General features: G+C 52.5%; 4 protein-coding genes across 4 annotated transcripts; 2 read left to right on the top strand and 2 right to left on the bottom strand.

Moving 5' to 3' along the window:
* Positions 1–1,714: 1,714 nt before the first annotated feature.
* Positions 1,715–5,125, bottom strand: GIP-2 (Copia protein; the record flags this gene model as incomplete). The annotated part of the gene is made up of 1 exon (XM_066153903.1): positions 1,715–5,125. One exon carries the CDS (start codon positions 5,123–5,125, stop codon positions 1,715–1,717), a length of 3,411 nt encoding a protein of 1,136 aa, XP_066006723.1.
* A 564-nt stretch (positions 5,126–5,689) lies between these two features.
* On the bottom strand, positions 5,690–6,949 carry CGGC5_v017359 (uncharacterized protein; the record flags this gene model as incomplete). The annotated part of the gene is made up of 1 exon (XM_032026826.1): positions 5,690–6,949. The coding sequence occupies one exon, from the start codon at positions 6,947–6,949 to the stop codon at positions 5,690–5,692; it is 1,260 nt and encodes a 419-aa protein (XP_031876750.1).
* A 3,924-nt stretch (positions 6,950–10,873) lies between these two features.
* On the top strand, positions 10,874–11,682 carry CGGC5_v017358 (uncharacterized protein; the record flags this gene model as incomplete). The annotated part of the gene is made up of 2 exons (XM_032026823.1): positions 10,874–11,507; positions 11,558–11,682. The coding sequence occupies 2 exons, from the start codon at positions 10,874–10,876 to the stop codon at positions 11,680–11,682; spliced, it is 759 nt and encodes a 252-aa protein (XP_031876768.1).
* Positions 11,683–14,840: 3,158 nt separating this feature from the next.
* On the top strand, positions 14,841–15,349 carry CGGC5_v017357 (uncharacterized protein; the record flags this gene model as incomplete). The annotated part of the gene is made up of 4 exons (XM_066153902.1): positions 14,841–14,944; positions 15,000–15,028; positions 15,102–15,148; positions 15,200–15,349. The coding sequence occupies 4 exons, from the start codon at positions 14,841–14,843 to the stop codon at positions 15,347–15,349; spliced, it is 330 nt and encodes a 109-aa protein (XP_066006741.1).
* Between the last annotated feature and the right edge of the window lie 5,554 nt (positions 15,350–20,903).

The raw sequence follows: 20,903 nt of genomic DNA, 5'->3' as shown, positions 1-20,903 counted from the left end.
GCCTTCTAGCACGGTCTTACTATAATCAGGGCGATCGCGTTCAACATTAGCTGAGAGATCTGGATGAAAGCCGTGGTCCTCGAAGCATCTGGGAAGGTCACAGGGAGCTTGCTGGAGAAGTCATGCCTCCTGCGTCCCAAAGAGAACATCAGCAAGTGCATTTCCATTCTCCAGGCCTTGATACCAGGCTTAGGTAATACCGCGGCCGTCAATATCCCAATGCATAGTTATGGGGCGTGCGAATTCGATAATGACCAAATGTCGGAGAACCATGATGCGGTTAGGTGAGTAGCATGATCGGTGCCCGACGGAGGGGGCATCAAATAACGGTCATTCCTCTCCTCTTTTGTACTCGACATTTAGGCCGATCACAAGGGAAATGAGATCAGCCTTCTTGTTACGGTCAGCTATCCGACAGTAGAGTCTGCTAACAGAAGCTGGGGATTGAGACGTAATAACAGTACACTTGGTCGTGGTCTGAGTCGTAGGTCGTAGGCTAACAGTAGATCAGATCTTCAGAGGCTAAGGTGATCAGTCTTAGACTCAACAAGTAATTCGCAGTGAAGGTAAGCTGAGAGTATCCGTGAGGATGAATACTAAGTTGATTGCTGAAGAGCTATGGAAGTCTGACCATGAGCCAGGCTCAGGGTCTTACTATATACAAGTCTTCCTACATGAACAGTCTTGCTGTTCATGAGCGCTGTGTCCCTTGTCACTATGAGCGCTCATTCTAGAGTGGGATGAGCGCTCATTCTAGTCTCCACTGAGCGCTCACTGTGGGTCCCTTATCTATGCTCATTCCTTATCATCACGTGACCTGTACTATAGTTCTTCCGTTCCTGAGTGAGTCCCTGTCGTTCCCGTGTGTTACGACCCGTTAGGCACAACACGTTGGAACAACCCCGCCTGGGATCTCGGCGGCTAACGCGGAACATATGTAAGCAGTGACACAGGTGTAACCAGAAACCATCGGAAAAGGAAGAACTATGGTACAGGTCACGTGACTTCGGGAACAGTACGGACACAAGACAAGGATGGATATGTTGGATATGAGCTATCCTAGCTATCCATGGATATGTTGGATATGAGCTATCCCAGCTATCCAGCATCGTAAGGAACTGTTCAGAACCTGTATATAGTATGACCCTGAGCCTGGCTCATGGTCAGACCTCCATAGCTCTTCAGCAATCAACTTAGTATTCATCCTCACGGGTACTCTCAGCTTACCTTCACTGCGAATTACTTGTTGAGCCTAAGACTGATTACCTTAGCCTCTGACGACCGATCTACTATCAGCCTACGACCTACGACTCAGACCACGACCTCAGTGAACTGTTATAACGTGTCAATCCCCAGCTTCTGTTAGCAGACCCTACTGTCGGATAGCTGACCGTAACAGGGGGCTCGATTCCTCTTGCAAATTGAGTTCTATTAGCGTTATATAGGGTCGTAATCTCTCATAGATTAACTACTGCGCTGCCACCATATTATAGTTGTCACGTGTTACGACCGCTACAGTTGGTCACTGTAGGCTCGTAACTATATAGTGCAGAACAGGGGACAATGACAACGGATTTGTCATTATCGAAGCTTTTGCTTTGTGCCACAGTTGGTTGCCCTGACCCGCTCGTAACATGACTGACACCTCTCAAGGTTATCATGGCCAATTTGACACGCCCCCTCAGGGACAACGCGCATGCCGGGGTTCCCTGACCTAAGTTTTGGCCATATTGTCTGTATCTGGAAGATCACGAGCTTCCATATCCCATACGTCGTTTTTCATAGCCTCAGCGACTTGTCTCTCGCCTTCCTCTACAAGCTCGCATTCCCTGTTGCGTTCTAGAAGCGCTCGCTGGTCGCTTAGGCGTAGTTGTTGGCAAAAAATCTTAAACTGCGGCAAAGCAAGCGCCTTCGTAAGTCCGTCCGCCATGAGTTGTGCTGACGGCGTATACGCGACAGAGACGCGATGCTCAGCGATCTCCTGCCTCAGCCAGTGGTTGTGTATGTCGACATGTCGGAGGCGCGTCTGAAGTTGCACAAGCTCCGCGTTGACAAGGCGAACAGTCTGCTGGTTATCGCATTGTATTTGTATAGTCGGCTGGGTGCGCGTGGGAGTTGCAAACTGCGCTTCTGGCATGCTTTCTGTAGGTAGTTGAACTTGTAGGGCACCTATTAGGCGGCTTGCGAAGAGTGCTTCTCGCGCTGCTTGTGATAGAGAGAGGAGTTCCGCTTCAGTTGTCGACGTTGTGACAGTTGTCTGCTTATTAGCCTTCCAGGCGACGATCCCTCCAAAGAGCTTCATAGCGAACGCTTGTGAGCTCTTGCGATCAAGCGTGTTATCCGCAAAACTAGCGTCAGAAGCTACTTCAAGCGTATCGTCGTCGCTCCCTGGCGTAGCGCCATACTCGAGGCAGAGGTAGCGCGTATTATATAAGTATCGTAGTACGCGTTCGACCGCTTTATGGTGCGTAGGGCCTGGGTTGTGATTGAATCTTGCGAGGCGGCTTGCTGCGAAGGCGATATCTGGCCGCGTCATTACTGCTGCGTAGAGAATTGTTCCAACGCGCTTCTGATAGTGATTGATTTCCCACGGCGCAGCTTCCCCATCATATGGGAAGAGCTCAGTCTTCGTCATAGGCGTATAGGCGCGCTCTTCAGGCGCTTCTGCGTTATCAGCGCGTGGCGTAATAAGCTTCCGTACCTTCTCTGCAAATACAGCTTGTGATAGCCATAGCTTTCGCGTAGAGCGGTCTCGTATAACCTCAATGCCGAGGAACCATTGGAGGTCTTTGCCTCCCTCAAGGTGGTAGCGTTTCTGAAGTGCGTTGATAGCCTCCTGTGCGTCTGCGGAGTGTTCGCGAGGAAACGCTAGCACACAGTCGTCAACGTAGAAGAAGAATGTTACTTGGCCTCGTTGCCAACAGCAGTTCTCGCCCGCTACGCGTGAGAAGCCTAGCGCTCTAAGTCCTGCTTCTAGATGGCGTTGCCATAGAATAGGAGATCGGCGAAGTCCGTAGAGTGCTTTCTGTAAGCGTAGAATGACTCCTGGGCGGCGGTAGCCTGGCGGAAGCTGCATAAAGACTGTTTCATCAAGAGTAGCGTGTACAAACGCGTTAACAGCATCATATTGTAGCAGCTCCATATCAAAGCGTGCTGCAAGTGCCATTAGAATGCGGAACGACATACCTGCGAGCGTAGCGGCGTACGTATCCCGCGCGTCTTTCGCCTGTTGGTCACCCCGGATCACAAGTATCGCTTTGAACTTCGCTAACCGCCCGTGTTTATCGAGTTTATACGTATAGACCCAGTGGCAGCCGAGAACTTGATGACCGCGGGCCTCGCTCTTGGCTACTTCGCGCCAGGATCGCGACGTCTCATGCCCTCTCAGACGGCTCTGTTCGGCCTCAAGAAACTCCCTTGCAAAGGGGTGCGCTTTTGTAGCGTTATTTCGCGGTGCCAGCTGATCGTGAGATGTGGGTAGAGCGGGCAATGTTCTCCAAGGGTCTCCAAGCGGACTCCGCTGAGCTCCGTACGTATTCGTACTCCTTGGGTGCCTCTCGCTCTCCGGCTTTTGTTCGGCCACGGCAGACGCTCCCTGTTGAAGGTCTATCTCGTCTATAGCCGCCTTTCGGGTACAACCTACTCCTGTTGTAGTTTCGGAGGCTTCCCACCCCACGCGCGCACTCAAAGGGTGATCAGCCCAGGTGCAACAGTCCGCAGGGCCATCCATCGATCGCTTGGTCTTATCCTTATATGTCTTTTGTGCGCGCGGCTGGGCGCTGCCAGCCAAGAAGGCAGCTTTGAACGACGTGCGTGGCGCCCAGCGTAGCAGCGGAGGAATAGTTTTCGAATCTTCAGACGTTTTTGAAGGGTGGTCGCTATGTTCCCGCCCCCTCACGTCGAGCAGAGTGCTCCGTAGAGCTGTGAAGAACGCCGAAGGCGGTGGAGGTGTCTCCGGAGGGGTCATAAGTTGAAACCTCGCTTTTGTATATAGAGCATCCTCTGGAGGAGGCGTCCCACGCTCCAGGGCTGCTATATCACTCAGCTCGGCGTGCTCATAGTCTTCGACCACCTCATCTGCTTCTTCATCAGCGTCTTGCGGTATAGTGGTCCTATTTGTCTGGTCAATTAGCTGCGTTATACGCTCTTGGATCTCTTGTAAGTCCATATAGCGGAATTCTTCTGCAAGCTCCTTTAGGTTGCCATTAAAGAACTGCTTTTCGTTGAAGACTACGTCTCGCGTAGTGAATACCTCGTCTCGTAAGGGATTCCATATTCGGAAAGAGTTGCTCGAGCTATAGCCCACGAGATAACCAATAAATGCTCGTGGAGCTAGTCTCTGGCGGCGGTTCTGCTTGAGTTGCGCTTGTCGAGTCATAGCAAACGCCTTGCAGCCGTATGCTCGAAGGTGTGAAAGATCTGGGCGTGCGTAGGGCGCTGCTTCTGCGGCCCAGAAGTGCTTGTGGAACACCTCGTATGGTGTTCGCCAGCCTCTCGAGGCTGTAGGGGTTCTGTTGTAGAGATATGTTGATGCTTTTGTCGCTTCCGGCCATAGGATATCTGGCAACTTAGCTCCGGACGCCATAGCTCGCGCGCGTTGCTTAATAGTAGCTGCAATTCGTTCAGCTCCGCCATTTTGGGCTTGTGTGTTTGGCGCGCAAGGCTCGAGTCTTATTCCGCGTGATTCGATCTCTGAGACTACTCGCGGATGCTTCAGGATCTCGTTGTCCGTTTCTATGACTTTCACTCGTGCTCCATACTGGGTCGATAGGAGTGTGAGGAAGTCGATAATAACAGTAAGTAGGACATCTGTAGTCCGTCTCGTGAGGTAGAAGTCCCAGGTATAGGATGATGATCGATCCGTCACTAGAAGCGTATATCGGTAGCCTCCATAGCCCTCATCGTAGTCGTGGAAGTCTATAGCAATACGATCGGCAGGCTTCTCTCGTAGTAGGGCTTCCTTCACTGCTCTTCGCACCTGGCGGTGTAGCTTGCTTGTTCCACACGCGTCACAGTCGATCGTTGAAATAGCAGAGCCTCCTGTGAGCAGTCGTACGCCGCGCGAGGAGCCGACAAGGTGGCGTATTGCCTCTGGGCCTGGGTGGCCTAGGCGGCGGTGCCACATTGTTGTACTCCCACGGATCGGCTTTCGACGCGTTGCTGTGGTGTATTTGTGCCGTTGTTGCGGTTTTGGCGTCTCATCCACTGCTTGTGGGATTGGAGCTATTACAGCTAATGCTGCTTCGTTTTCAAGGGGTCGATACTCGAGAACTTGCTGATGATGGTGCTCTTGGAGAGCGCAGAGATATGATGAGTCGGATCTGCGTAGGCAGTTGTTATGTGGGCTCATATCCCACCATATGCCACGCTGGCGTAGCTGTCGGAGAGAGACAAGGCTGCTTGCAAAGCCTGAACAAAGTGCTGCATTGTATAGCCGCAACTTTGTCGTACTACCGCCGCGCCCCCTCAGCTTGATCTCAGCTGTGCCGTAGCCCTCAATAGGCACCTGATGTGCGCCTGCCCATATGAAGTCGCCTGGAGCGGCTCCATAGAGTGTTATAAACCTCGATGGGTTGTTGAAAACGTGAATTGTCGCTCCTGAGTCAAGTATAGCTGAGTTACGTAGCTCGTACGTAGAGGGTTGCGTGTGAAATGCGCTGTGGGCTTTGCCTCTACACCTTCCATATAGTCAGGCTTCCATATTGCTGCTTAGCTTGAGCTTTCGAATGCGTTCCGCAAGCTCTTCATCGTTATTAATCCGGTCTTCGACGAGCCTATGCGTTGGTTCGTGACGTGCAAGTCGCTCAGGGCGTAGATCTTCAAAGACTATCCAGCACTTTGAAAGTGGATGGAGGCCGAGGCATGCAGGACAGAGCTTTTCGTCCTCAGTCTCCGTCTTTGCGAGTGCTCTCTTTCGAGACCCATCTCTCATAGGCGTTGCGCGAGATAGACCTGCGTTTCGAGGAGCTCCTTGTGTGCCTCGTTGCGCTCGTCGTCCGAGGTTACGCTTTATAGGAGTAATGGCCTCCTGCTCTGAGTCTTGGGTAGTAGCGCCATCTGCGTCGCCTAATATCGTTGGTCCAAAGGCTCCACGGCCGCTCTTAGCGCGTGGGTTGGCGTTCTTGATAGTTCGGAGGAACTCTCTTGTCTTCTCAATGACATCACCTACAGTGAGGGTGCCCTCTTTCGCCTTATCAGATGCGTTCGTATGGTATGAGAAGATCCAGTTATCGATATAGCTATTGCTAAGCGCATCGACATAATCCGGGAACCACTGGTCAGCTTCTCTGGCTTGTGGAAGGCTACTCGCCTGTGCCTCACAGATCGCTCGCTCCCATTTTGTGAGCCAGTCTTCTACATCGCGCTTTGTAGCTAGCTTCTTGCGGGCTGGGAGTTGGAGGACTGCACTATATTCGGCTTTTGCAGTAGCTTTTCGTTCGCTATCGCTGGATCCTACGCGCTTCTGAAGCTCATAGATCCACTCGTCAAGGTTCTTATCAGCTGTACAGCAGTGTCGTAGGAGTTCTGGGTCAGCTGTATCCCTGATCCAGTCTTGTAGGACGCGGATGCTCTTCATACGAGCTTCGTAACGCTTGATTCGAAACGTGTAATCAGCTTGTCGATCACGATATAGCTCGCGGTTGGCTCGCGAGAGCTCTGCGAGGTTTTCAGCACGCGCGACTGCAGCGTCGTTGTCTGGATCTAGGATGACCGCTGCAGAGTTTGCTCCACCCCCGGACGGATGGTCAGAGATCTCTGGAGCGTCTGGAGCTGTCGTGAGTGCGTCGAGACGGCTCTGGAACGCGCCGGGCATAGCCTGAATGTGTTCTGCTGGATTGATGTGCTTCCAGAGATCGTAGGACTTTGCTTTTGACTGCAGCTGATCGAACCAGAGGATCCAGTCGCGCGTTGAGCGTAGCTCGATCGTCTTTATAGTTGCTGTCGTCATATTGATAGAAAAGAGTATATAAGAAGATAAATAGGCTTCTGACTAGATTCGCGGATTCAGACTGTTAATTGTCAGATTAGAGGTAGTAAAAAATAATAGTGAGGTATTGTCTTGTTCTTGTGTGTGTTCAATAATAAAAGATCTTCTACTATTTATGTCCAGAGTGAGGGCTTTTACCCTTATCCATAGAGTTTGGCATAACCATAGAAAACTCTTCTCAGCTCCTCTCAAGGTCGCATAGTGGCGGACACCTTTCATAGTGACTGACACCTCTCAAGGTTATCATGGCCAATTTGACACCACCACTCCCACTCAACCCGCTTCCGCCCATCGTGATCTCACCTTATTACAGCCAGACAAACCCCCCTGGACTAAGCCAAGCCCAACTTGCTGATTTAAGGGCTGAGTGGGCCTTCTACCAAGACCGGTACAAACGGACCCCACAGCTATACATTCAGTGGCTGCATGCAACCAAAACGGTCTCGCAAAAGTACTGAGTCGTTGAGAAGACTCTCATGGCAAACTCTGGCTGTGGAGAGGGTGTACGCGGCCAGGACTGCATGTGACGCGGCCTTCGCAAGGAGACCTCATAAGACGCAGCAAAAAATCAACAAGACGTGTGCGGAGTTAGCTGCTGTGAGGGTCCTGCACAACTGTGCACATGAGGCGTGCCAGAAGGCTGAGAGCGACTTTGTGATTGCTGAAAGGGATGAGGAGGCGGCGGCTGTCGCATTTGAGAAGGACAAACCTAAGAAGGCTTCCTCATAAAGGGACCACAGGATAGAGAGGCATTGTCCTTCAATGTCTTTGTTCGTTTTGGGAGGTTCTGATCCTGGGTTACCACACTCATTTTGCTCGGCGCCTGCTCCTGTGTAAAGACAGAGGTCGGATGGTGATCGATGCCCCATAGAGGGAAGCAAACAGCAACAGAAGTGGAAGCAGTCAACAAATCTACAGCCACATGTCCCAACATGGACAAAATCAAAATAATTTGCCCTGCCTTGACTATGGAAAGAGGAGAAGGTGTTCGTCCCTTTGCCCATTCTTTGTCGTCTCCCGCTTGCCGCTGCCCTCCCGAACCCGTTCATCTACTGCTCGATGATATTGGTGCCGTTGTCGCTGTCGCCGCCTCCTTCTGGCCGCGAAATGGAAACTGTCAAGCTGCAACAACACCCCTGAGTCTGCTGACCAAGATGCTGCACCCGTATTCGGCGAAGACTCGGCCGACTGGGCCAACACGACTCCCTCTCCCACAAGGTTCGATTCCGTCGGACCCGATGCGTCGACCCACATACCCAAGCCATCAACATCACTTTCAGAGACACCTTCAGGCCGCAGACGCCAAACCGTTGAACATCACCTTAAAAGCTGAAAATCACATTAAATCCTCGCGAGTTTGTTCCGTTCAATCCAGACAGTCCGAATCACGACGTCTTCGTTGTGGAATCGGCCATCGACCTCTTTGCCACCCCAGACCCGGCCAGATCCAGACAGTCGCCTTGGCGTCGCGTTGTCGGCAGCATTCTGTCACCGTCAGGACGTCGTTATCTCGTCGTCCTGTTTCTCCTCTCCTTACTCATTACCGTCATCCCGGGGCTGGCCTTCTACATTACTGACCCGTTGTGGTGTCGCCGGGTCAAAACTTCACACGAACCGTTTTCGCGACCGAAACAGTGCCTTCGTATCCAACACACCCCCCTCCCTCTGTTTGACAACATCACCGACTTTCTCTAACACTACATCGAGACCCGCTTGCTCTTCTTTGTCGGTATCCAAGACCTCATCGACCGCTACTACCTCCCAGACGTCGACTGAGCCCCGCACTCGAGTGCCAAAAGCATGACACGCATGTTCCTAAGCCACGTCTACACCGCAAGCATCCAGCTTTTTGAAACCACCCAGAAATACTTGGACCTGTCTCACACAGAGCTCCCCGAGGATGCCGACCTGCTTTGTTGCGGACTCTGCGACGCCGTTACCGATCTTTCCTCTCTCTGGGGCGAGGCCTCGACGACACTGGCCATCCTGTGGTGTTTGAGCTTCGAACTCGCTACCTTTTGCTTCCGTGAGGCCATGGAGACGTCACGGCCATCTGCACCACCACTCGCTCGGAAACACTCCTCCGATGACGACGTGTGTTTATAATCAGACTTCGTACACATTCGTCCGCCAAGTTCACTCAGACCTCTTCTCTGCCAGAGTTCAAAAGCAGTCTCCCATTGCAAAATATTTATACGAGGCCGCCGGGCAGATGGCCGAGCTGTCCAAAACTCTGCCAGCCGTCATCACCAAGGGGAGCCTTCTGCTAAATATCGTGGCCGACGGCGACATCCCTGCTCGGTCCCGCCAAGGTCGGAGCGAGATGCAGCACACTCGCGCCTGGTACGGGTACGCCATCTCCAGGTCACCACCACGGAACAGCGGATCCTCTGTCAAAAAGGCCGTTGCCAACATCGTCCCGGTGTCACGGGCTAGAGCCCGGATTGATATCTCCGGCTTCGCCGGAGCAGTTACCGAGATCCGGCTCCGTTGGACCCACTATTCTGCCGCAGTACGCCGCCTAACCCGGCCTGCTTCACCGCTGTTAGGTGCCTACCCTTGTAAAGTCCTTTCTTCCTTCTTCAGCTTAGAATAGTCAATCGACGGCACCTCTACGTTGAACAAGCCTAGGGGCCAGCCCCTTACACCCGGCGTCCGATGAGGCGGCTGCGCTGCTGCGGTCTCGGCAACGCGAATTATTACCACGACGCGGGTAAAACTGCACGGCTCAATTGACGCATGCGAAGGGCTGGGAAAAATCGGAGACAGTGAGGTATTGGGACTGGAGGCCGTGAGCTGACGGGAGGAATCCGAGATTGACGGTAGCCCACCATGTCGTGGCGTTCGGTAGGCTAGTTGGAGTCAGCTTTGATGTTCGAAACGAGTGTGAAGTGACGATAGGGCATCACTGTGGATCGGCTGTGGTTCGTTTCTGGAAGGCATTTATCTCAGCTATCTACCTCGTACCTTACCTATCTGAACCGAATCAGGCACTTGCCCAGAGAGAGGACTGGCACTTGAGTACGTACCTCACCTTGGATTTCGACGCAGAGAATTGATAAGGTAAGTACGTACCTTGGCTTGAGTAGTGTTTAGAAAGCTCCTATGGAAGTGGGTGGATAGTGCTCGTCCATCACCGTGAGCCATGTCCATAATCATTTGACATGCTTAACATGTGATTGTGAGCAATGTCCACCATCATGAGCCACGTCAACCATCGTGACCAATGTGCAGCCTTCTCCTGTTATGTTCTCTGTCCAGAACACGTTCGACTTTATCCCCTGTCTTTGCAAGCGTCCGCGGGCTGATGATGTGACGTAATGCTGTATGGATGCATAGTGGATGGTGGATGTTGGTTCATTCTTGAAGCCAAGTCATACTACGGCGATGCGTGCTGCAAGTGAGTCCTGATTTCGGGCCCTTGAAAATTGATTGAGCCGCCACCACACGAGGGACCCATATATAACGGTGGTGACGGTTCTGCATGAGGCCGGATCTGATTCGGCACATCGGAAGTGGCCTTGAGAACCAGATGGCGGCAAAACTGACCCCGCGGGGAAGGGACCTAGAGACAATGGCAGTGGAATGAATCGTGGGAATGGCAAGACCCAGTGCCACTCCAAGTCAAGCCTTCCATCTGTCAAAAGAAGAACGACAGGAGGGGCCAATCACCTCGGGCTGAGCAGCTCTTTCCTTCCTTTCCCCTCTGGTCGCCCCTGCCCCCGGAAACACCAAACTCCCTTACCTTCGGGCAAGGAAGGCACCTACGAGGGCATCTACACCCACAGCCCTCCACTCTGCTCTTCGAAGTTTTCGCACTTTCGCCTTTCTGCTTTTTCTTCTTCTTTTTCCCCCTTCCCTTGCCAACTTCACAATCCCTCCACGATGTCAGCAAGCCAGTCCCAAGATGCGCCCTGGACGCTCGACCTCCCATACCGTGGACCACCTCGGCAAGCCTCTCTCGCGCATTCAACCCCGACGACCCCGTCACTCTGCTCAATGCCCGAGATATCCAACCTCGTTGACCGTCTTCATGCATTGACAAGTCTTCCGCAAGATCAACAAGACCATTTCGTCATCCTCGATGTATGGGACGAGCTTCGCGCCGCATACTGGAGAACTGTTCATGCGCCCGCGCCCAACGGCAGCGCAGTCAAGTGTACGTGGCCAATGTTCGTCACTCGCTCTTTCGGCGACCGCGCCGACCGAGTGCTTGGAGTTGTCTACAGACCACAGTACCAAGCCATCGTTCGACGCGACTGGAAAGCCCTCGTGCGTTTCTACCGTGTCCAGCGGTCTCTCAAACTCACCGCCCCTGGCGTGTTCCTCCACCTTGGCCGCCAGATCGCTACTTCTTCAAGATCTCTGAAGATGCTGTGCAGGCTGTTAGACCACCCACGTAAGATCAGCTTCCAAGGAAGCGAAGTCCTCTCTGTGTTGCAGCAAGCCATGATTGCCAGGCACGACGGCGCCGAAGCACCAGAGCTGGAACTGCGGGACCTCAACATGGCCGTCCAAGGTAAGTCAACTTACAGCACACGGCGGCAGAGACTGACACTTTAGACGCAGAGCTCAACCGACGCAGACGGGCTGGTCGTGCGACCGAAGACGGTATTGCGACAGCTCTGGGCAACCTTGCGATAGGCGATACTTTCTCCCCAATCCAACCAGAGGACAAGCAATCAAAGGCTTGAGATTACAGAGGCTACGGGGAAACGGTGTTGGAAGGGATGCGAGGCAAAACGCGGTCGAATTTCGGGTATCAGGATGGAAGTGGGAGGTAGCATGGATTCGCAAAGTTGTCTCTATTGGCGCGGTGAAGTGGCATGATCTGCGATAGTACCGTTCACGACCGAGGAGCACGAGCTCTTTGCGCGGGACTTTGATACAAAGGCTGGCTTGTGCGATTCAAGCTGCTGGGCATGTCCATGGGACTTGCGGTGTGGCAAGACAAGTAGAGACTTGATGATCTGAAAACCGGACGTTGGGACGGGAAAAACACTGGAAACGTTTGCCCACCCAAAGCTACGCCAACACACTAGTCACCCAAGACTTTCGCAGAGATCAAGTTTTCCCCCTTCCTCCCCGTGACGATCCTGTTGTCCCAATGTTTACTCATTTTCGGCCCCCGATTCCAAAGCCGTTGCTTCTTCAGCGTTGGCTTCGGCCAGCTCCTAAAATGCAACTTGGAAAAGACACTGAGGTGAAGTGCGGAGGCGTGGACAGACCTCACATTCCGCGGTCCAAACCAACGCAAGCTCCACCAAGGTGCTTGGACACTCTAGGTAGGTAAGGCGTGGGTACAGCACGTCACATCACTGGGGTGGACGGGCCCGGGCCGTTGCGAGCACTCCACCTGCCGCTAGGTACCTCTGAAGTCTGAACCTGCACAAGGGCGCGGTCAACGTTCAGCGCACCAGCCACAACCGCCGCCACTAGCCCCAAACAAAATGCGCGCAGCAGCCGCCTGGACGTCCCCGGATGCGGTGCAGGCATGACCAAAGCCAACGGTCGCCGTGAAGGAATACTTTCCACTTACCGTCGAGCCGTTGCAAGCACCGCGGCTTTTATTTGTATGTTGCTCTACCTCCCGGTTATTGAGTTTTGACATGGTTGTTGACCGTGCCCGGGCTGTCGCCGTGTCATGGTCGTCGTCGCGCAGTCGGAGGGTGTGCACAGAGAGGAGGGAGGGAAAGAGGAGAGAGGATCTGTGGATGACTGCCAATAATCATGTTGATTCAACTATTTCCCGCCCCCTTTCTCCCTTTTCTACTTTTGCATTGTGTTGGTTCGGAGACTGATCTGATGGGTGCTTCCATGGATGCGCCGTGCCCAGTTGGCATGGAGGTGGAGACAAGAAAAACGAAAAAAAACGAGGCACGCGCCATGAGGAACAACAGTCCTCTGCAGGATGGCCACGATGAGCGTCCACCATGATCATGGTTTTGGGGCATCTCAGCAGACACGCTCTCCTGACCACCTACACACCCCGCGCGTTGCTGTGCAGCCACGGCGGCATGAGTGTTGAGAACGGCAGCCGATATGCATGTAGGGCCGTAGCCTCGGGGCTGTGACTGCGCCCGGGTGCCCTGAGGATGAAGTCAGAGTATTTCGAGGTCGACAACGCGGTAGGGTGTGGTGCTGCCGTCGTGTGGGTACCTAATTCGAGTCACCCAATCACAATTGTGCATGGCTCAGAGCTCACAATTTTTGGTAGGCAAAATGTGAGCTTCGAGCCAGGGCCCCAACACTGTGAAGCTGACTAAAGTGCCGATTTTTCGTCACATTTATTTGTGCCCCACCCCACCACACCTCTCGCCCAGGCACGTCTTTTGCTCGCTTGTCTCCCGCCACGGACAACAGATGGGATCGCCATCTTCACTACATCACACTCTCGATTACGTCCTGCTGACTCACTAGGCTCCGAACTTTTGCCGTCTTCCTTGTTCCTGACCGTTATCTTCTGCTATAGAAAATTGCAGACTGTCCATCTGAGCGCCACTACTCCATTCTCTTTCCACGTGTCTTTCGTCCATCCTGGCTGTGACGCCTGGTCTTGTTCTCGCAAACGCTAAAAGAATCGCAGTTGAGGCGCCCACCATCATGTCAAACTTGGCGCACGGTGCTGCCCCCTCCCTTGCCCCGCTGCTAATTGTCCCCTACACAGTGTACCCAGAGCAAACAACCAAGGCAGGCAGGTCGTGGGCGCCTTCCTGAGAGACAGTCTACCTGCAGCCTTTTTGCCTTGAGATGGCTTCGATGGCGGCGACCCCCGATTGCATCCGTCTCAACTCCCTTCAGCTCCTCGCTTGCCCTTTGCCTTGGCTCCACCTGTTTCTGCGCGGTGCCCTTATCCCAAGTCGTCCATCCGCCTTTATCGAAGAGTCTGGCGTGGCCTGAGAATTGGCCGTCTGCCATCCCGAGGCTTCCGCCGCTTGACCGATCGCATTGCCTCTCCTGAACACCTGTGATGCCTCGTTTGACCAGCGATCTCCATCGCACGGACAAGCCGCGATCGAGGGTTTACGATTTCGAGAGCCGCCTGCGCGACTTCATGTCCGACATTGCAACCGCAACACGAACCTGGACCCAGTTGCACCGCGACTTAGCCGACTTGGGGAGACCAGCAGCAATTAGTCCAACTCGGCTGTGCGCTCCTCAATTCCTGCACTCACTATTGCAGTCTCTCGATGTTTTTCTCAGAATAGCCCCAAGCGACGCATTTTCCGCCAGGGACGACATCGTGCCAAAGTTGCGCAAAGCTGCCACCTTGTAGGCAGTCGACAAGTCCAAGATTCTGTTCCACATCGCTTTCGATCACTGCAAGCAAGGCAAGCCCTTCTTCATCACCCTAGTCAAACTTGTCGAGGCAAACACAAAATGGGAGGACTGCATATATCGCCTGAATAGTGCAGCCGCTGATGGCAGGGGAGCATACCACCACTACAGCCCCAGTACTAGATCAAAGAAAGGAATCATGCGACACTACGTCCAAAAAGTCATTGAAGCATCAACGTTTGTAGTGGAGTGCTTAGTGGGTTGTGTGCTGTATCCCGCCGGGGCAGAATATCTGCCTGCGTGGGATGCGATGGGCTGGCGCCGTGGCCTCCACTCGACATGCCGGCGCGGGGCACCGAGATGACGACGTTGAGCGGAGGCGGGAGTGATTCAGTGGGACGGCTCCCTAGCGCGATTGAATGTCCCGATTTGCAGTGGAAAGGCCAGCAAATTTCATCTCTGCCCTGGCCAGCACGGTCCTGACCACCCGGGCGGCTTCTCAACTGGGAGAAGGGCCTGCCGTTCCCCTCTAACTTTCCATCCCGACCCTTGCGGCTACCTGGTGAGTACCCTGATGGATGAACCCCGCAGAAAAATTCGCAGTTGGCAGGAGCATTTGTTCAAGCAAGGTACATTCCATCCGCAAGATTGGGCGAATAACGGCATTCTTGCCGCACCGTACGTCAGACCTGATCTTCTGGTTCTACTTTGACTCCTGCTACCTTCCCTTCAGATCGAAGACACGGAAGTCGATCTTTCCATGTATTTGCTGGTTCCACGTCTTTTGCAACAGCTTGCCTGTCGTCCCTCCCTCTATCCTGTTCTTCCACCTCAGTGGTTTCAAATCTTCCTCTACATCCACACTTTGAGGCCATCATTGTGGTATGTTTTCTCGTGCTGTTACGTCGATTATCTTTCTGACATCCATCCAAGAGCCCTGAAAATCCGCCTCCCTCCACGCCGATGCAATGGCTCGACAACCGATGGCTTGAGAATCGATGCCTTGACAATCGATGTCTCGAAGACCGATGCCTCGATGACCAATGTTGCTCTTCGAATTCGAAAGCCGATGCGGTAAGATGACATAGCCCGAACCGATGCTATGCCTCGACGGCCCTGCGACTCAAAAATCGATAAAGGACTCAACTTCTCACCACCTCTTTGTCGTCACGACCCTCCGTGTCTTCATTGCCCTCCCTGCATCTCGAGAGTGTCTCTCTGAGCACGTCTGGTGCAGTTGAGCCGTCAGGCGTCGATACCAGTGACGGTTTCGCTGGGCTTCATCGCGGCGGTGGCTTGGATGGAGGGCGCAACCGGGGCGCAGATGTCGATGGCGACGCCTCCACTGCATTGATCCTGCCACACACAGGCAGTTCGTTCTTGTCAAGAGCATCGGCGAGACTAGACTCAGAAGCGTTTTGACTGGGCTGTGGGCATGTGAACGAGGGGACGAAAGCAATGCAGGAAGACGGATGCCTTGAGTTCCTAGACTCAGCATACGTCGGGGAGTCATGGTGTCTGTCTGTCTCCGTAGTCTGCACTCCGGCACCGGGTTCCCGAAGATAACTAGTCAAATAGAAGCCAACAGCCTGGGCCGCAGGCCGCTCTCGAAGTGCTGGAGTCGACTTCCTCTAGCACGTTCTCCAGCCCAAAATTCGCCTTGCCAAAACGGCTACTAACAAAGCTGAATACATGGCTTTGCTGCATCGTGTGGCACTGCGGCAAACTCCCCAATCAAGAATTTCCTTCGGAGGTATGCTGATTCTAGCAGCCTCATGAGTCGTCCAAGTTCCAAACCTTCCGCCAACATGTCTTGTCATCGACCCCAAACCCTACGCCGTCCGCCGTCATAGTAGCTAATCTCTCTTGGCCCCGACCGTGACCCTGAATGCCTTTGCACACCCACCGCTGCCCCCAAACGTCAGGCAGGCAATCTCCAAGGCCAGTTTCATCATGATGAACGTCAACTAGCTAGCAAGGGCAATGACGTTGCAGACGATGTCTTGGTGAAGGGGGCGCCGAAGCTCTGCGTATTTGCAGCCGCAAACGACGACCAGGTGGCATGATGGCCCAATATTATCGAACCACATTCTGTCATTCTATGAGTACGATATCCACAAGCTGAATGGGTTTCCATCAAGAAGACTTGCAAATCATGCTCCCGTTCGAAGCCGAGAAAGATGAATTTCACAGTGAGCGACAAATGCTTGGTTCTGGCTCAGCCACTACCGTTGTCGGTTGGCCTGAAGATTGACGATGAAGTGCGAAACAAAGCATCTATTACCGGCGAAGGATGCGCGGATATCTGTGCTTGTTTGTTTGCTTGTTGTGACAGACCAGTTTCGGAGCTCTTCCGCTGAGTCGTCTGGTTGAACGAGACTTGACGTTTGATGCGCTGGTCTCGAACCCGAGTATTCATGAAACCCAATCAAGCCATTCTTGGCTGACCGACTAGAAGAAGTTTATCAGTTTCTATTGTGAGTTTCGCTCGCCGCTTGCTTCCTTTCCGTGCAGCGCATCCTGCTGGGGGTGAGCAGAGGGTGATTTCCTGTACATCTTGTGAGACTTCCACGGTTCTCACTGGATGCTACAATCAAGCAATCCCTCAGCCCTAGATGTCATGTCGCTTTGGGCAGAGATCCGGCAGCACACGACGGGAATGCTTGGGCCGCGTAAACTTCCCAAAAGGATCAAGCTGACTTTTAAAGTCGGGTCCCATCTTTGCCTTGGACTGGCTATCCGGCGGGCGATGTTGACCAGAGACATTCCCGTCCGCTGCATCCTTCAGTGTCTTTCTTCTATGAAGGCGATATTATCTCATCGATAGTGGTCGTCATTTTCCATGGCTAGATTCGAATCTCATTTGACGTACCGGTTTGTTAGTTCGGACCCCGGCGCGTCAAATGACAAGCTTTGTATCGGTGCCAAATTGACTTGATCGAACTCAAAGCGTCGCCTCCCCTGTCGTGCAATCTGCATCGAAGTCAACAACTATATGAACCAAACTCACAGCATAGAATCAGTTATAGTATGTGTTGTTGGGTCTGTAGATGGACTTGGCTTGGCCTGTGACTTTGCTAGTTGACCAGAAGCCACCATATGGTCCGACTGTCTCTCATTCTGTACACACACCGACATAAATAATTACAGCCCCTATGGACGACTGAGCCGTTGATCGATCCACGGAATGCTTGGCGTTGGGAATAGTTGCACTGCACCGTCTGCGTTGCGGGTGCGTTCTAGCACCTGGGCCGTCTCAGCAGTATTCTTTGCCATGTTTGCGGTCTGGTACGACAATTGAACGGCATTCGCGCGTTAATTCATGTCAATACTGCTGCTCGGATTTGGCAGGTAGTTGATGGGATGGTTCCGGATTTGCGTCACACGGCGACTGGCTGAGTTACCAACTCAGTTGCGGCGGCAGATGATGGACAATTTCTAAGAACTGCTGTGTTTGTCAGGGGTTTATGGCAGGGGGACAGGGCACATAGAAGGAAGATTAGACAATACAACGCCAGGGGTGATGTCATCTCAAAGATCTAGGGGAATGCTCAGGCAACGGGGGGAATCGAGTTGAGCCGGAGTTCATCTCGTAGTTTATCCACTATAACGACATGCACAGCAATTATTTGAGTACCCCGCACTCGACCGCGGTTCTCAAATTCAAGACATCTTCTTAAATGCAAGCCTTTGAAGACGTCTCAAGCCTTTTGGAAACAGGCGGACAGTCCAGCCACGAGCCCGAGCTACCGGGGATATCACGGTTGTTGGTCTTTCTGACGGCGTTAGAAACACCCTGGAAACTTACATTCTTGACAAATGGGCCTCAACCTCCGGCCTCCGACGTTCGGTCTTCCCCGCCTATCTTTGCAAGCATTCACCTGAAGCGACTACCAACATGAATAGGCACACCATCAACACCACGTAATCTCAGCCAATTTGAACTTGGCAAAAGCACATATGATTTCATTGAACTCGTATCAAAGTACTAAATAATTTGATTGCAAAAGTCCAAGTTTTTGAACGCAGCCAGACGGCACAGCCCGTGATGGAAAATTGGGGATTGCTTTGATTTGCCCCAGCTGACGTATCTTTCTGGCCACCGCATCGTTGACTGCGCCTCGACAAGCGTACAGACCATGACAAGAGTTGATTGCAGTGGCCTTTATACTCGATGGATGACGGTGTGAACCTTCACCGGTAACAAAAGCTGCCCTTCTTGATGTGCAGTGGCTTGGCTGACCATGCGGGCGTTGAATCTTGTCAATGGTAGTAGTGAGAGCCTAATCGTAACTTGAAGGTGACAAACGTCCCTTTAGTGAAGTAATCAGCGGCGACGTAAACAGGGGAGCAGAAGATACGGAAAAGCGGACACGACACATGCTGGCCCCAAATAACGTCGTCACCAGCGCATACGCAGTCAAAGCCTCCGAGCCGGACAATACCTATTGCCTATGCTCAGGAATGAAGCAGAAAGCTGAGTCATGGGGTAAGCCATGAACTTGTTACACATATGGCTTACGTAAGCCGTGAGCGCTGACGCCCTGCTGCCTCCGCCGGTGGTCTCGAAGAGGTGAAGCGAAGCTGAAGAGGGTTTTCAATTACTAGGCACTGGAACAGTAAGGTCTAGTACAAAAGTGTGGCAGCAGACGAAAGCAGACACATGAGGAAGAAAGTTGCATCTCGGCGTGTGTCCTTCTTGTTCAGAGGCGCAAACCGCCCACGCTTCGCTGTGAACTTGTCGTTAGACGGACGAACTTCAGATCATGCTCGAGCACTTCTAAATGGTTCAGGTCATATGCTTGGTTAAGCAGCGTGAAATCCAGCAGGGATTCATGATTTGTCCCTGCATACTTACGTGCTCTTCTCATTAGCTGTAATGAAAATAGACGACCCCCTCCTTTTGTTCTTCTCTCTGTTTCGATGGGTCTTAAGATTCGACTGCATGAATCAAATCTGAAGCTGCTTACTTCCAAAATTGACCTCTATCTTCTTCTTAGCGTCTTCGCGGCGTATGCTGCGGTGGCCAATTTGCGAGCTTCTCGAACGGCTGTTGAAATTCCCCGCGCCATAAACTGCAGCCATACTAGCATGAAGGAAACATGACGGCAAGTGACCAAGTCGATCTTCAAGCGAGCATCACGGCCAGCCCGTGGTCGACGAAGCAACCACGAGCCAAGCCGTCTCAAGAATGTGCTGTTGATCCCGCTGAGAGTGAGATGCCCTTCAAAAGAAGGTGGAAAGGTGGGACAAGTTATTCTCCATACCCTGCAGAGAGTTCTTGATGCAGTGGCCGCTTCTGACCACGACGTTGACAGACCAGGTCGCCCGCACCCATGACGATAGGCGTCTATCTGCCGGGCCATTGCCGGGCGAGGAGTGCGCTCATGTCGGCTGATGAACCCCAGGAAGAAGAATAACCAGCTTTGTGATCTCAGCGGCGCGGGTCTGCTCAACGACGGACCGCAGATGAATGCGGGTTGAGGTGACTCAACATATCTCTGCTAAGCGCTATGAAGAGAGCACTCCCATCCGAAATGCAGCGCTAGTTCGTGAGAAAAGTAATCTATTTCTCGTATTTTCAAATTTTGCTCCAGTCACAAAGATACTCAAGTTGTTGCTTGTATTCTAGGCCTCCAAACTAGACCCCTTTGATTGCCTTGACCTTCGCATTTGAGGAGCCTACATAAAACCGCGCGGTCAAACTCTAAGAAACCATTCCTAATTAGCTAAACACTGCGATTTCGGCTGACCAAACCGTCTGAGTCTTGATCAATGCGCAAGAGATGCATGCATGCATGATGTACGACATGCATAATGTAGATGTACTGCAGGCTTGTCATACATGGCCGTTGCATTTTAGTTATTGTATCATCGTAATAGTACTCTCTGAGACGAAAACGATACAGGTAGACCGTTGATTACTGTCTTGTGAACGCACACGTCACCCATATCAACTGATTTCCTTCAATTGCTCGAGTTTGCGGCGGGAAGGGTGTCTCATTGGCCGGCTTTGGCTGCGACCAGACAGGCTGGCCTTGAGAACGATGAGAAAGACAGAAGATGTAGGAGCTTCTGTAGGAAGAAGTCTATGAATGTGGGAGCTCTCAGTGAGTGAGGACGTCTTTTCAGTGAGTGTCCCAATATGGTGGGATCTTTTCAGTGAGCTTTACAGTGAGAGTGTTTCTCAGTAAGTGTGCAAAACCTCCCACTACAGTGGGAGCTTTTGTGAATGAGCGTCGACCGGGCTGAAAAATACCAATACCTTATGCATAATAAACAGAAATTCAGGATACGGCAGCAGCCTCCCTAGCGCAAGCTTCCTCAATCATCGTGAGGGGTACCCCATGACCAAATTCGCCCTCCAATATGATCCCGAGATCTCATGAAGCATCAATTACCTCAACCCTACGCCCAGGATCAACGCAATTGTAGCAGAAGGGAAATAATCTTCCAGAGTTTGCCCTCATCTTTAACTACTTACTTACTCACGCTACGTTCAGACAAGGGAATCCTCCCACCACAACCATGCGCGAATCCCCAACCCGGTTGTCGGAAGCAAGGGAGTAAGCCCCACCCCGAATATTTGGACCAGAAGACTGCAACTTCACTAGACAAAGGAAACTTGACGTGCATC

Source organism: Colletotrichum fructicola (assembly GCF_000319635.2).
Source record: "Colletotrichum fructicola Nara gc5 chromosome Unknown KSG_Nara_v1_contig12, whole genome shotgun sequence".
Classification (NCBI taxonomy): Eukaryota; Fungi; Ascomycota; class Sordariomycetes; order Glomerellales; family Glomerellaceae; genus Colletotrichum; species Colletotrichum fructicola.
The sequence above is the reverse complement of the archived record's forward strand: the minus strand, read 5'-3'. Positions and strand labels throughout refer to the sequence as shown.